The sequence below is a fragment of the Panicum virgatum genome, chromosome 3K (assembly GCF_016808335.1).
Source record: "Panicum virgatum strain AP13 chromosome 3K, P.virgatum_v5, whole genome shotgun sequence".
In the NCBI taxonomy this organism is placed as follows: Eukaryota; Viridiplantae; Streptophyta; class Magnoliopsida; order Poales; family Poaceae; genus Panicum; species Panicum virgatum.
The window spans coordinates 5,221,892-5,233,493 of NC_053138.1; the positions used below are offsets into that span (position 1 = coordinate 5,221,892).

The 11,602-nt window shown below is 51.3% G+C and overlaps 2 protein-coding genes across 2 annotated transcripts; one reads left to right on the forward strand and one right to left on the reverse strand.

Moving 5' to 3' along the window:
* Positions 1 to 5,403: 5,403 nt before the first annotated feature.
* LOC120697018 lies at positions 5,404 to 6,774 on the reverse strand. Its single transcript, XM_039980109.1, has 2 exons — positions 6,635 to 6,774; positions 5,404 to 6,561 (listed from the first exon to the last, which is right to left on the reverse strand). Exons 1-2 carry the CDS (start codon positions 6,659 to 6,661, stop codon positions 5,524 to 5,526), a joined length of 1,065 nt encoding a protein of 354 aa, XP_039836043.1. The 5' UTR covers positions 6,662 to 6,774; the 3' UTR covers positions 5,404 to 5,523.
* Positions 6,775 to 8,330: 1,556 nt separating this feature from the next.
* Positions 8,331 to 11,144, forward strand: LOC120697017. Its single transcript, XM_039980107.1, has 3 exons — positions 8,331 to 9,562; positions 9,788 to 9,985; positions 10,097 to 11,144. Exons 1-3 carry the CDS (start codon positions 8,399 to 8,401, stop codon positions 10,946 to 10,948), a joined length of 2,214 nt encoding a protein of 737 aa, XP_039836041.1. The 5' UTR covers positions 8,331 to 8,398; the 3' UTR covers positions 10,949 to 11,144.
* Positions 11,145 to 11,602: the final 458 nt, after the last annotated feature.

Here is an 11,602-nt window from a genome sequence, read left to right on the forward strand (position 1 = left end):
GAACTGTCTCCTGACTCTATCCGGGCAGTGAGCCTCAATGTAAACGTCGTACACCAATGCTGTAGTTGTCATCCAAAAGTTCTGGTTCTGAAAGCAAACCGAAGATATCCCGAACGGTGCACGAGTGGTTATAGCCAACTTGGAGTAGGGCTCCCACACAACGTCTTCAGGTGTCAACCGATCAAACTCAACCACAAAGTCAGGATAAGCCTGACGAGACTGTATGTGGGCCCAACTCTTCTGCACAAAATTAATAATAATATATACCAATAAGAAATATAAAGAGAGTCAAACAAAGCAACAGAATTGCCAACAGAATAATAGGAGTAGCAGTCATTTCTGTACCTGACGAGCGTACCAGAGAGTCCCCATGGTGGGCCTATCGTCCTCGGTGTCACTGTACATATCCAGTTCATACGGTGAGTGGTCGATAATCGGACGACCAATTGCTATCCTCTCGTACGACCAAAGCTGTAGCAGAATCGAACATCCTGTGAGAATTGCATTGTGCTTATTATGCACTGATGCCTTGCAGAGGCCACGGTACGTGGCTGCAAGTACCGCTGAACCCCAACTGTATTGAGGCATTTCCTCCACAGCTGCCTCTGCGATCTCCTGTGCGTAAGGCACAAGCACCCTATCCACATAGGCCCCGTGTGAGTTGTTGAACATTACGTATCCAAACAACCGCAACAGGTATGCCTCAAGGGATCGAGTGACGCTATCCTCATCAGCATCATGTGCCAAATTGTCGGGCTGCATAGAAAAGATGAAAATTTATGAGTACGAGATCAATTATAAAATAAAACCATAACTGCACTAGTCAAAAGCATAACTCTAACATTAATCATAACAAAACAAGGTATATACCTGGAACTGCAGAATCCATGACTTGGTAGGCCTTGTTGCTTTTGGGTGCTCCTCTACATCAATCGCGATGTCAATATTTGCAAAACGCTCTTCTAGATCATCCAACCACGTAGACGGGACAACGCGAGGCCCTACGGCATCCCCACTGATAGGAAGACCCAGCAACATCGCAACATCCTGTAGGGTCGGTGTCATCTCCCCACAAGGGAGGTGGAAGGTGTGTGTCTCAGGCCTCCATCTATCACCCAGAGCCGTCAGTATGGACTTGTCCAGCTTTGCCAAACCACTCTCAGCAAGACGGCCTATAGTAAGAATACCAGCCTCACTCAACCTGAAAAGTAGAATGGTCAAAGGTAAGTACATTATGTAGGAAATGTATACGAAACAAACGTATTCTTAGAAACATAATCCGACGACATATCACCTGGGCACCCATCGTGGGTCAACAGGAATCCATTCCGCTGGTGGACGTGGACACAACACGTTAAGTTTCACGTGCTGAACCACTGCAAGGAAGGACCGGTGCGACAAGTCTATGACTCGGTCAAGTAGAGCTAGCGTATCTTCGGCCATACCTAACATAAAAAATATAATTTTTCTGCATTTTCTACTATTTATCTGAAATTTTCATAAACTTTTCTAGCATTTTCTTGCATTTTCTACAATTTTTGTACAATAAATTTTTCTAACATTTCCTACAGTTTTTTTGCATTTTCTACGATTTATCTGAATTTTTCATATACTTTTCTAGCATTTTCTACAATTTCTGAGTATTTTTCAAAAAAAATTCTCGCATTAAACAACTAATCAATACCACAAAATTGGTTGGTAAACCTAAATGATTTTTTCTAAAAACTAATCCTAATTCTTCCTAAATTATAATAAAAACAGTACCTAAATCGCTAAAATATCATTACTGCTGCATACACTAATTATAGAATTAAAAATACAAAAAATTTAGAATGAGATAGTTGAGAAATATTTATTACATGCGGTTTGGATCCAAAATCCGGCAGGACTTCGCCGTTACAACTCCCTCCCTCACCCCTCCTCTCTCCCTCCCCTTCTCTGGATGTCGTGGGAAGCAAATGAGGGGGTGGGGGCTCAGCCTTTTATATAGAGGGGGGAGTCTGCCGCCCCCCTGCCGGGCGGCTGCCTGCCCTGCCACCCCGCCACCGGACGGCAGGCTCCTGCCAGGGGCCTCCGCGCAAAAAAAATATATTTATTTACATAGAAGTTCCTGCCGCCCCCTGCCGGGCGGTAGGGGTATAAAACTGTAAATTGTGAAACCGAAAATATATTTCTGTAAAAAACGTTTTTAAAAATATAAAAATAAAAAAGCCGCCGGCCAGGCTTGGGTCGGCTGCTAACGCACGTGGTCCGACCAGCACAGGCCAAAGGCAGGCCGGGGGTGATTGCAGGTGGCCCACGGCCCACGAGCAAGAGTTAAGCACCAGTAGCACAGTGAGCTTTCTCAGCCCGTCTCTATTTAACACCGGCTATATTTGCTCTTTTGCTTAAGCTCTTTAATTAGTGTTCGTTGTTACTAATGTTTAGAGGTAATTTGCATGCTTATTTGACTTGTGTGGCGTGTTTGGGAGAACTCCACTTCAAAAACTCCACCAACTCCACCATGTCATACCAAACGCGTCCAGCTCCAGCAACTCCAACTCTGAAAATACCTTGGAGTTGAAGGCCAACTCCATGTTTTTCTTGAAGCTCCTCAAAGGGTGCTCCAAAAACAGCTAGTATAAACATTCTCATAGAGTTGCTGAGTATTTACCCACCATGCCACTAATTACATATCTCTCGTACCGGTTCACGAGCGAAAAAAAGAGTCCGTCCCGTCCCGTCCCCTCCGTCACGTTCCTCTCTCGGCGCGCCCATTGCCGTCTCCCCGACACCGCAGCCGTCGCCTCCTCTTCCGATCCGCAGCTGCCGCCTCCGGCCTCCACCTCCTCTTTCGATCCGCAGCCAGCGCCCCAAGCCGCCGCCTACTGCCGCGCCATCCGCGGCTGGCGTGAGCTCGCCACATCCATGGACATGGCGAGGAGGATGTAGAGCTCGGCTCGGCAATAGATGGGGAGCTCAACGCGACGACGAATGGGGAGCAAGGTGCGGCCGAGGATTCGATTTGAGGTGTCAGTTGGGAACAGGGATGGCCGGCGAGGTGGGGCCCCGGCCAGTGGCGCCGGCGAGGTTGGGCGCCCTCTGTTCCACAGCCTCGTGAGCAAGCTTAGCCTCACCAGGACCTGCGCCGCCGGGAAGAGCTCGTGCCACCGTCGCCGGGAAGAGCTCGGGCCGCTGCCACCCGAAAGAGCTTGGGCAACGCTGGCGGGAGGGCCAGGGACGAGCAGAGGAGGAAGACGAGGGGACAAGAGGAGAGGGTGACATGCAGGCCCACTCACAAGGGTAGAATGGAATATTTACAATAAAATATTTAATTCGTAGAGCTAGAATTATGCTATTAGCCAAACATGTTCATCAAATCTACGTTTGTCTGGAGTTTCTAGAGTGGAGCTGCAAAAACGTGGAGTTGCTACTCCAGAATTATTTTTCTGGAGTTGGAGTGCTCCCAAACACGCCAGCTCTAATTGTTTGCCTTTGCATGCTTGACTTATTTATACTGATTAGCTCTGATATTTTTGGTGAGACTCTATCGGTGTCCTGACCCGGCGGTCCGGACCCAACTAATAATGCTGCGTGTTTCCTCGTCCCAGATGTTGATGCAAGAGGCAACACAGTAACGCACGGGTTTATCCTGGTTCCGGCCGCGGGGCCGTACGTCCAGCAAGGGGGTGTGCGAGGGCACTGTATTATCTTGCACCGGAGGTGCTTGTAGTAGGGTGTACAGGCGAGGCGAGAGAGGGAGGGAAGCTCCCAAGTCTCTGCTAGAGAAGGAGTTGATTGAGGCTTGTGCCAATATCAGAGGCTTAGTGGTGCTGAGTGTTGCGTACTATCGTATGGTTCTGACCGCGACCCCCTTAAAGGAAGCCCGCCTCCTCCTTTTATAGACACAAGGAGGGACGGTGTACATGCGCAGGGGATCGTGGAAGTCGTCGTCTTTCCCCCGAATCGCGGGGGTGCAGTGGTCGAGCACTATGGGAAGTACACTGTGGGGCATGGCGTTGGGCGTGGCAGTCATCCTGGGCATCGTCCTCGGCCTTGCGGAGATCGCGCCAGCGTCCTGACAGCCCCAGCAGGCGGCGTGGTCGTCGTTGTAGGGTGTACCATCTTCTAGATGTGGCGTGGCGGCGTTCCGTGGGCCCTGCAGCCCAATGTCTTGCATATATATGTGCGCCAGCGGTAGTGGGGCACGTGGCGGTCCCGGGCCCCCCATGGGTGGAGTGCTAGCGCGTGCGCTAAGGGGGTCCAGGAGTCACGTGGAGGTCCCGGACCCCTCGGGTGGGAGGTCCGGGCCTCCGGCTGCTCGTGCTGAGCATCCCCCTTAGGGGACACGTTGCGACGCCGGACCCCTTCCCGAGCAGGGGACGGGCCCGGGGCTGTTGGTGTGGTAAGGTGGAGTCCGGACAGCAGGAGTTGGCAGAATAGTAACGGGAGCTGTGCCGAGCACGTCTCGTACCACGTCGCAGATTCCCACAGTATTGCCACAGCGTCCGGGATAGCGAGCAGTGACCGGAGTTGGCGGACGGGACTCCGGTCACAGCCACTGTGGGGAATGGCGGCCTGACGCCGTCTGTCCTGGGCATTGTGGAGGAGTGGTTGTCATTTAATGCCTCCGTACGACGGGTGGGTGAGCGGAAGGGCCGTTTGTCCATTTCGTCGAGGGGTGGCCTCGAGCGAGACGGAGATGATTCGCCCCGCTCGAGGGTAGGTTTGCTACCCTCGAGCGAGACGGAGATCACCCCGAGGGTCCGAGGGGGGTGCGGATGGGCCGCGTGCTGGGCTTCTTTGAGTCCTTTCATTTCTTCCAGATTTGAAGGAGGCCGTAGGCCTTCGTGGGCTCAGTTGCCTAATATGTGTTTGCGTTTTTAGGGTGATTTTAGTACCCCGATTAGGGTGCCCCTAATTGTGGCCCCCGACAGACTCTTAATTGACTTTTTAGTTAAGCTTTTACTTCCGCTTGATTTTGAGTTTTGCTAATCATTGCTGAACTGTTGCATGCTTAGTGAAGAAAGATCTTTTGTCAAGTCTTTTCGGAAAAGTTTTTTTTCCGGTACTTTGGTAAATCGTTGCTTCCATTTTGTGATGTGTCTTAGTATATTGCTTTTCGCTTGCTTCCACTTTGGGTCGAGCTTTTTCTAAATGTCCTAGGGTGCACAAGTTGCGTTGTTTTACTTTGGCGGTTAGAAAAGAGGCATGGCGGATTGAATTCAGGATATATAGACCTTATTCTCATCATTTTTTTTAAAAGCTCCTATTCGCTCCCCCTTTCTAGTCACCCATCCCGGTTCTTCACGTTGAAATCCAAAGAAAATATTTGCAGAATCTCAGCTGCCATTGTTGGTGGTTGATGCTACGCAGTAGTGTATTCCTTTCAATCCAAGCAAAAATCGTTACAACTTACAAGAAGACAATGGCAGATGAGTACCACTGACTGATGCTTTATTTCCGAGGTACATTTATTGGACAGCAGAAGTACCGAGTACGTACGACATTTAATCTGAAATGAAACGAAAGACTGAAAGAGAGCTAGGTGCTCGGGGCGACGATCTTCTCGATGGCCTGCAGCTCCTCGATAGCCCTGCGGAGGTGGTAGGCGAGTTCGGTGGAGACGGCGGAGATCGGGTTGGCGAGGATCTCCTGCTTGACGTCCTCGTCGGCGGTGGGCACCGGCGCTGTGGGGTCCTTCGCGAAATTCCTGGCCTGCTCGCGGTAGGTGTCCATGCGCGGCGTCGCGAAGAGGCGGACGTCGCCGTCCTCGTCGCCGCCCCTGGCGGAGTAGCGCTGCCGGCCGTGGCTGGTCTCGGAGGCCAGGGCGTAGGCGCGGCCCTGCGCCTCGTAGATCTCCTTCGTCTCCGTGAGCCTGATCAGCTGCGCCAGCTCGGCTCGGAGCGAGCTCACCAGCTTCTGGCCGCCGCCGTCCAGCACGATGCTGTCCAGCGCCCTCTGCGCCTCAGCCAGCTTGCTCCGCGCGTCGCCGAGCAGGCCGTCGTCCGCCAGCAGCCTCGCCTGCCTGATGGCCTCGGCGTGCTGCCGCCTGGCGATCTCGGCCTGCACCTGCCGCGCCTTGCTGCTCGCGCCAGGCGCTGGAGACGGAGTCGGAGTGCGCCTGATCTGGATGTCCTGCGGCACCTGTGCCTCTCGCGGCCTTCCCTGGGCGGTGAAGCTGTGCTGGGCCTCGGCCAGGGGCGCGTCGTACTCCCCGCGGTTGGTGGCGCTCACGTCCTTGAGCGTGAGGGTGATGACGACCCTGCGCCCTTCTCCGGCGAAGAGGGTGCCGAACATGATGGTGACCACGCCGGTGGCGGCGTCGGTGGTCGTCTTGTAGTCGGTGCCTGGGGCCACCACTATGGTGTCCACGTCGCCGTCGTCGGTCTTGGGGGTCAGGGTGAGCTCCACGTCCTGCGCCACCACGGTGAGGAGGCCGGCCAGCAGCTGCGAGAAGGGCAGGCTCACCTTGGACCCGTCCGGCACGGAGCTGAAGGTCCCGCCCGGAGATTTCTTGGCGATGTCGCTCATCAGCTGGTGGTCTGAGTGCTGGCCGAAGCCAAACGAGTAGATGGTCACCTGGCAAGGAGATTTCTCTCAGTGTCCATCCGTCTATACATGCAAGGAGTCAGGGGGATGATACGGAGCGTACCAGTATTGGAAGCAGAAGGCTTCTCATCGTCGTTGGACGCCATTACCGAGCCCTGGCTGCTGCAGCAAGCAAGGAGCGAGGGGTCGAGAAGGAGGGTGGGGGAGATGCAGAGAGGGAGAGAAGATGACGCCTTCTATCTGACTCCAATGAGCGTGCGCCCCTAATTAAATATGTACACATCCAATTCTATAGAAATTTTAAATTCATGGCCTGGATAGAGGCTGTCACTTGTTTTTGTTATGACTCACTACAGAATTTGTTTACAAGTCCCTTTAATAATGGGACCCAGAAGAGCCTGTTAAGGCTAAACAAGAAGACTTGACAAATACTAGTAACATGGTCTATGGCTCTATGCTAGAGTCAAGTCAAAAACAAAGCAAGCCCCAATGACCTAAAAAAAGGTCGTTTCTTCAATATCAAACAATCATACACCCTTGATATATTAAGTCCAGACGTTGAGTACATGAATTTTACCGAGTCCTGACGGATACAAAATTATTAGACCTGGGTGCCAGCTAACAGTCTTTTAAACAAGATCAGATGGCCCCTCGCTGTTGAGGGGAACGTCGCCTACCACTTAATGTATAAGACTGTTAAATCTCAGAATATTCGTTCTCATGGGGAGTCGAACCCAGGACATCAGGTGCTATCGAGGCTCTTATAACCACTAGGCTACAGACCATTTCGCGACAGAGTTAATATAATATCAAACTGTGTAGTCAATATAATAAAAAATTTTAATAGAGAACTACTATACACTAACATAGGATGCTGCAGGCATATCTCTTCACAAGTTCTAAGCTGTCAAGAAGAGAGAACATTACATGCCTACATGAGAATATCTCATATATGCCAAGCCTACATGAGAATAGATGGGCTCAAGAGATGTCGTCATTATTCATATTTGCATACCCAATGACTTAGAAGGGGGTCAGTCAAATTTTTTTTTATGTCATGCCTACATGATAACATGCATACTGCTATACTCTAAGAGATGACTTTCCATAATACTTGAAAGTTCAGAGGTCACATGGATGCATGCGAACTACATTTATCTCTGATTGGATCCCTGATGGCATCATCACAACACAGTCATCCATGACATAGGTAAGCTGCCGTCGCACATGATTGCAAATAAGTTAATTTGATGAAAATTGAATAGACATGTTGACTTACTTAGAGCTGGGGGTCTATGAGATTAACATGATGAGACGGATCAACAACGTCTGCAATAATATCCCATCAAAAATCAAATGACAAAAGCCTTCTTTTTTTCCACGAAACGGATTGCCGGGTTGGATTTATATCAAGCGAATGGACAGTGCTAGAATGCATGATAGGATGACGAAGAAATTATGGAGAGGGATGAAAGTTTTTTTTTGAAAAAAAAATGAATTGAACCACAGTACATTATGCATCACCTCTGAACTCTGAAGAAGAAAATTGTTTAGTCGATTTCTGACGGCCTGAAAAGTTTAATTCTATACTAATGGATTATCATAATTAACGACACGATCGAAGTACTGATCCCGAATGGTTTCGTCTTTCCTGTAATTGGGATTTGGGAGGCCTCTGTACTTTGACTACATGCATCTTAGCGTTAAGCAGCCATCAAGCTAAGAGGCCTAGCTAGCCGGCTGATGAGTCTATAAATCTAGCGTCGGAACAGTTCAGCTGAGCAAACGACCAGCAAAAAGTAACAAGCAAGAAAGGGAACCAGCCATCGCCATCGAATCGTTTCTTAACTTCGATCGAGCCATCGCAATGGCCGAGACTCGCGGCAGCATCGCCTTCTTCACGACCTACAGGCCGGCGGAGCCGTTTGACATCTTCTCGTGCCCCGCCAATCCGCAGCTGGCGTCGGCGCACAGCGAGGTCCCCCTCACCGACGGCGTCTCCTACAACCAAAACTGCCGCCCCATCCCCGCCGCCGCGCTCAGCGAGCTCCTCACCTTCCTGGCCAAGAAGAACCCCGAGGCGGCGTCCAGGTGCGGCGCCACGCCGGCCGACGCGGACGCGGGCCGCGTCACCGGCCTCGTCTTCGTCTCCGAGAGGGACGACGGCCTCGAGACCCTGCACGTGGCCCTGCGCTTCACGGCGCCGGGGAAGGTGCCGGTGGTGCTGCGCCTGGCCGACATCTACGGCGCCGACACCTTCGGCGGCGCGCGCATGGAGGACAGCGGCTGCATCGCCGGCGGCTTCGAGGGGGAGGGCGGCCGCGCCGTCGGCCACTCGCTGGTCTACGTCTCCACCAAGGAGCCGGTGAGAGCGCGGCGCACCCCGTGGACCGTCGTGTACAAGACCAACTTCGCCGACGGCAGGACGGAGCGCCTCACCCCACCAGGCCAGTACGACTTGAGCCCGGCCGTGTCGCCGTCGGGGAAGATGGTGGCGGTGGCCAGCTTCAAGTTCCACAGGTGGACCGGCGAGATCGAGCGCCTCAAGACGGACATCGTGGTCATGAACGTGGACCGGCAGGCGCAGGGCGGCCTGCGGCGCAAGGTGCTCATCCGGGACGGCGGCTGGCCCAGCTGGGGCAGCGACGGCGTCATCTTCTTCCACCGCGGCATCGACAAGACGACGCTCCCCTCCGGCGACGTCCAGACGACCTGGGGCGTGTTCCGCTACGACATGGCCACCGGGGAGACCGTCCGGGTGACACCGGAGGCCTTCGACGCCGTGACTCCGGCGGCCATCAGCGAGACCAAGGTGGCCGTGGCCACCATCCGGCAGAAAGTCAAGCTCGACGATGCTCGTTGCCGCGTGGAGGAGCAGTACCGCAACATAGAGATATTCGATGTCACTGCGCCAAACGATGAGCCGGCGCGCATCACCCAGCAGATCTGTCGAGAGGCCGACTTCTACAACCCCTTCATACTCGACGGCGGCGCCCGCGTCGGTTACCACCGTTGTAGAACCACCTGCAAGGTTAGTCACAACCACAGCTCTACATGGAAACTAGCTAGCTATAGTTGGCAATTATATGACAATACAGTATGAGGAATTGAGGATTTGGTAAGAAAATGGCTAAAATTGAACTGCAAATTGCTATTATTAAACAAAATTATGATTCATATGTCTGGAAATTTCTGCGAGCGACACACATATTTTTGACTGCTTTAAACTATTGACCGGATTTATGGGTTTATCCAGGACGGGACTAATAATAATAGTGTCTCAAAGAAGTTCCACAAGCTACAATCTCCGAAGTCACACGAGGATGTGGGGCTATTCAGGGTGTCCGGTGTGTTTCCTACTATCTCCAAAGATGGTTCAAAGCTTGCCTTCGTTGATAATAGTTTCAAAGCCGTGTGGCTTGCTGATGGCCCAAACTTGCATAAAGTCCATGAGGTAAGGAACTCAAACAATGAAAATTCCAAAACTATAAACAAAATAATTTTTTCTTGAGTTTGCAATTGTATGCTTGGTTTGACTGCAACTAAAATAGCTATTTATTTGCAGAGAAGGAAAGAAAATAGCATCTTTTCGATAGTGTGGAACCAGAACCCAGAGAAGGACACCCTGTACGTCTGCATAGGGCCGTCCTTTGATGCTACCAAGCCACTAGAAATCTATGCCATCATAAACGTCTCCAAGCCACACAGTCAACAGATGGTGCGTCGTCTCACAAACGGCAATTTCAACAATGCTTTTCCCTCGAGCAACCCGAAAGGGACCAAGTTTGTTTTCCGATCAACAAGGGATGGAGGGAATGAGCATCACAAGAACCTGTACATCATGGAAGACTCTGACATTGGGGAGTTCGGTGAAGGCACGGTGAGACGTCTAACCAACGGTCCCTGGACTGACACCCACTGTAGCTGGTCGCCTAGAGGGGACTGGATTGTCTTCTCCTCCTCCCGTGATAGGCCAGCCGATGCCCCGAAGAAGGACATACTAGACCCAGGCTTCTTTGCCATCTTCTTGGTGAACGCCAATGATCCTGATGTGATTGTGCGGGTGATGAAGAGCTCCGATACTATCGCGGGGCATGTGACCCACCCCATGTTCAGCCCGGACATGAGGAGCATCGTTGTCACCGCCGACCTTGCCGCGGTCTCCACCGAGCCCATCTCGATGCCTCAGTTCCTGCACTCTGTTAGGCCTTACGGTGATGTCTTCACTGTTAACATCCGTGACACGGATGACATCTCCAAGAACGAGGACATTGAGGAGTTCCACCGTATCACGCATAGCCGTTACGAGTACGCAACACCGGCATGGACTAAATTTGCCACCGATGACCCCAATACCCAATGGAGCGAGCTTGTCACCAAGAGCAGCACTGGTTTTGGGGCAGCATGTCCACGTTAAGGCCGATTGGTTTTGGGGCAGCATGTCCACTACCATACCAAAGGAAGATGCTACATGGGTGCTTGTTTTCTTTTTGTTGTTTTGTGTTATGGTTGCTCTGATTGTTCGGCTATGCAATCAGTTGTTTTTTTTCTGCTTGTAACAGTTTCATGTTTTTATTGTATTTGGATTTGAATAACCTTTGGTACTTTCCTTCTGCCAAATGTGAGGGTGCCAATAAGCGGGGGCTGCGATTTCCACGCCGACAGTTCGCCAACGTACCGGTGAAAAATCAACTAGAACTTTGTTGTTGCACGGCGTGGCCTTACACATACTGAACGTGCGAGCGGCCGATTTTGCGCTAGCACGCCTATTCATGGACTTACATTAAAATGTCATGTAATTTTGTTATGTTATAATAATTAAGATTAGATTCATCTGTACTAGACAAAATGTTTGGCAAATAATTTTGCATTTTATTCCAGTTGCATGATATAAGTCATGAGATAAGCAGGTTCTTATGAAAGCCACTCACCCTATTTCTACTTGAGGTTGTCTTAGTTAAGAAACCCTTCGTGAAAATATGTTTTCAGAGGCGGCCTATAGTGGAAGCGGCTCCTGCCATGTCCTTAGGTGGCTGAAAGTTTGAGCTGTGTGTGAAGAGTCCAATGGCGT

Bases quoted from the DNA above. Each gene is read 5' to 3' on its own strand.
- LOC120697018 (XM_039980109.1), bottom strand. From the start codon at position 6,661: ATGAGAAGCCTTCTGCTTCCAATACTG. The intron at 6,562-6,634 runs GTACGCTCCGTA...TCTCCTTGCCAG, and splicing joins GCCTTCTGCTTCCAATACTG to GTGACCATCTACTCGTTTGG.
- LOC120697017 (XM_039980107.1), top strand. From the start codon at position 8,399: ATGGCCGAGACTCGCGGCAGCATCGCCTTCTTCACGACCTACAGGCCG. The intron at 9,563-9,787 runs GTTAGTCACAAC...GGGTTTATCCAG, and splicing joins GTTGTAGAACCACCTGCAAG to GACGGGACTAATAATAATAG. The intron at 9,986-10,096 runs GTAAGGAACTCA...ATTTATTTGCAG, and splicing joins ACTTGCATAAAGTCCATGAG to AGAAGGAAAGAAAATAGCAT.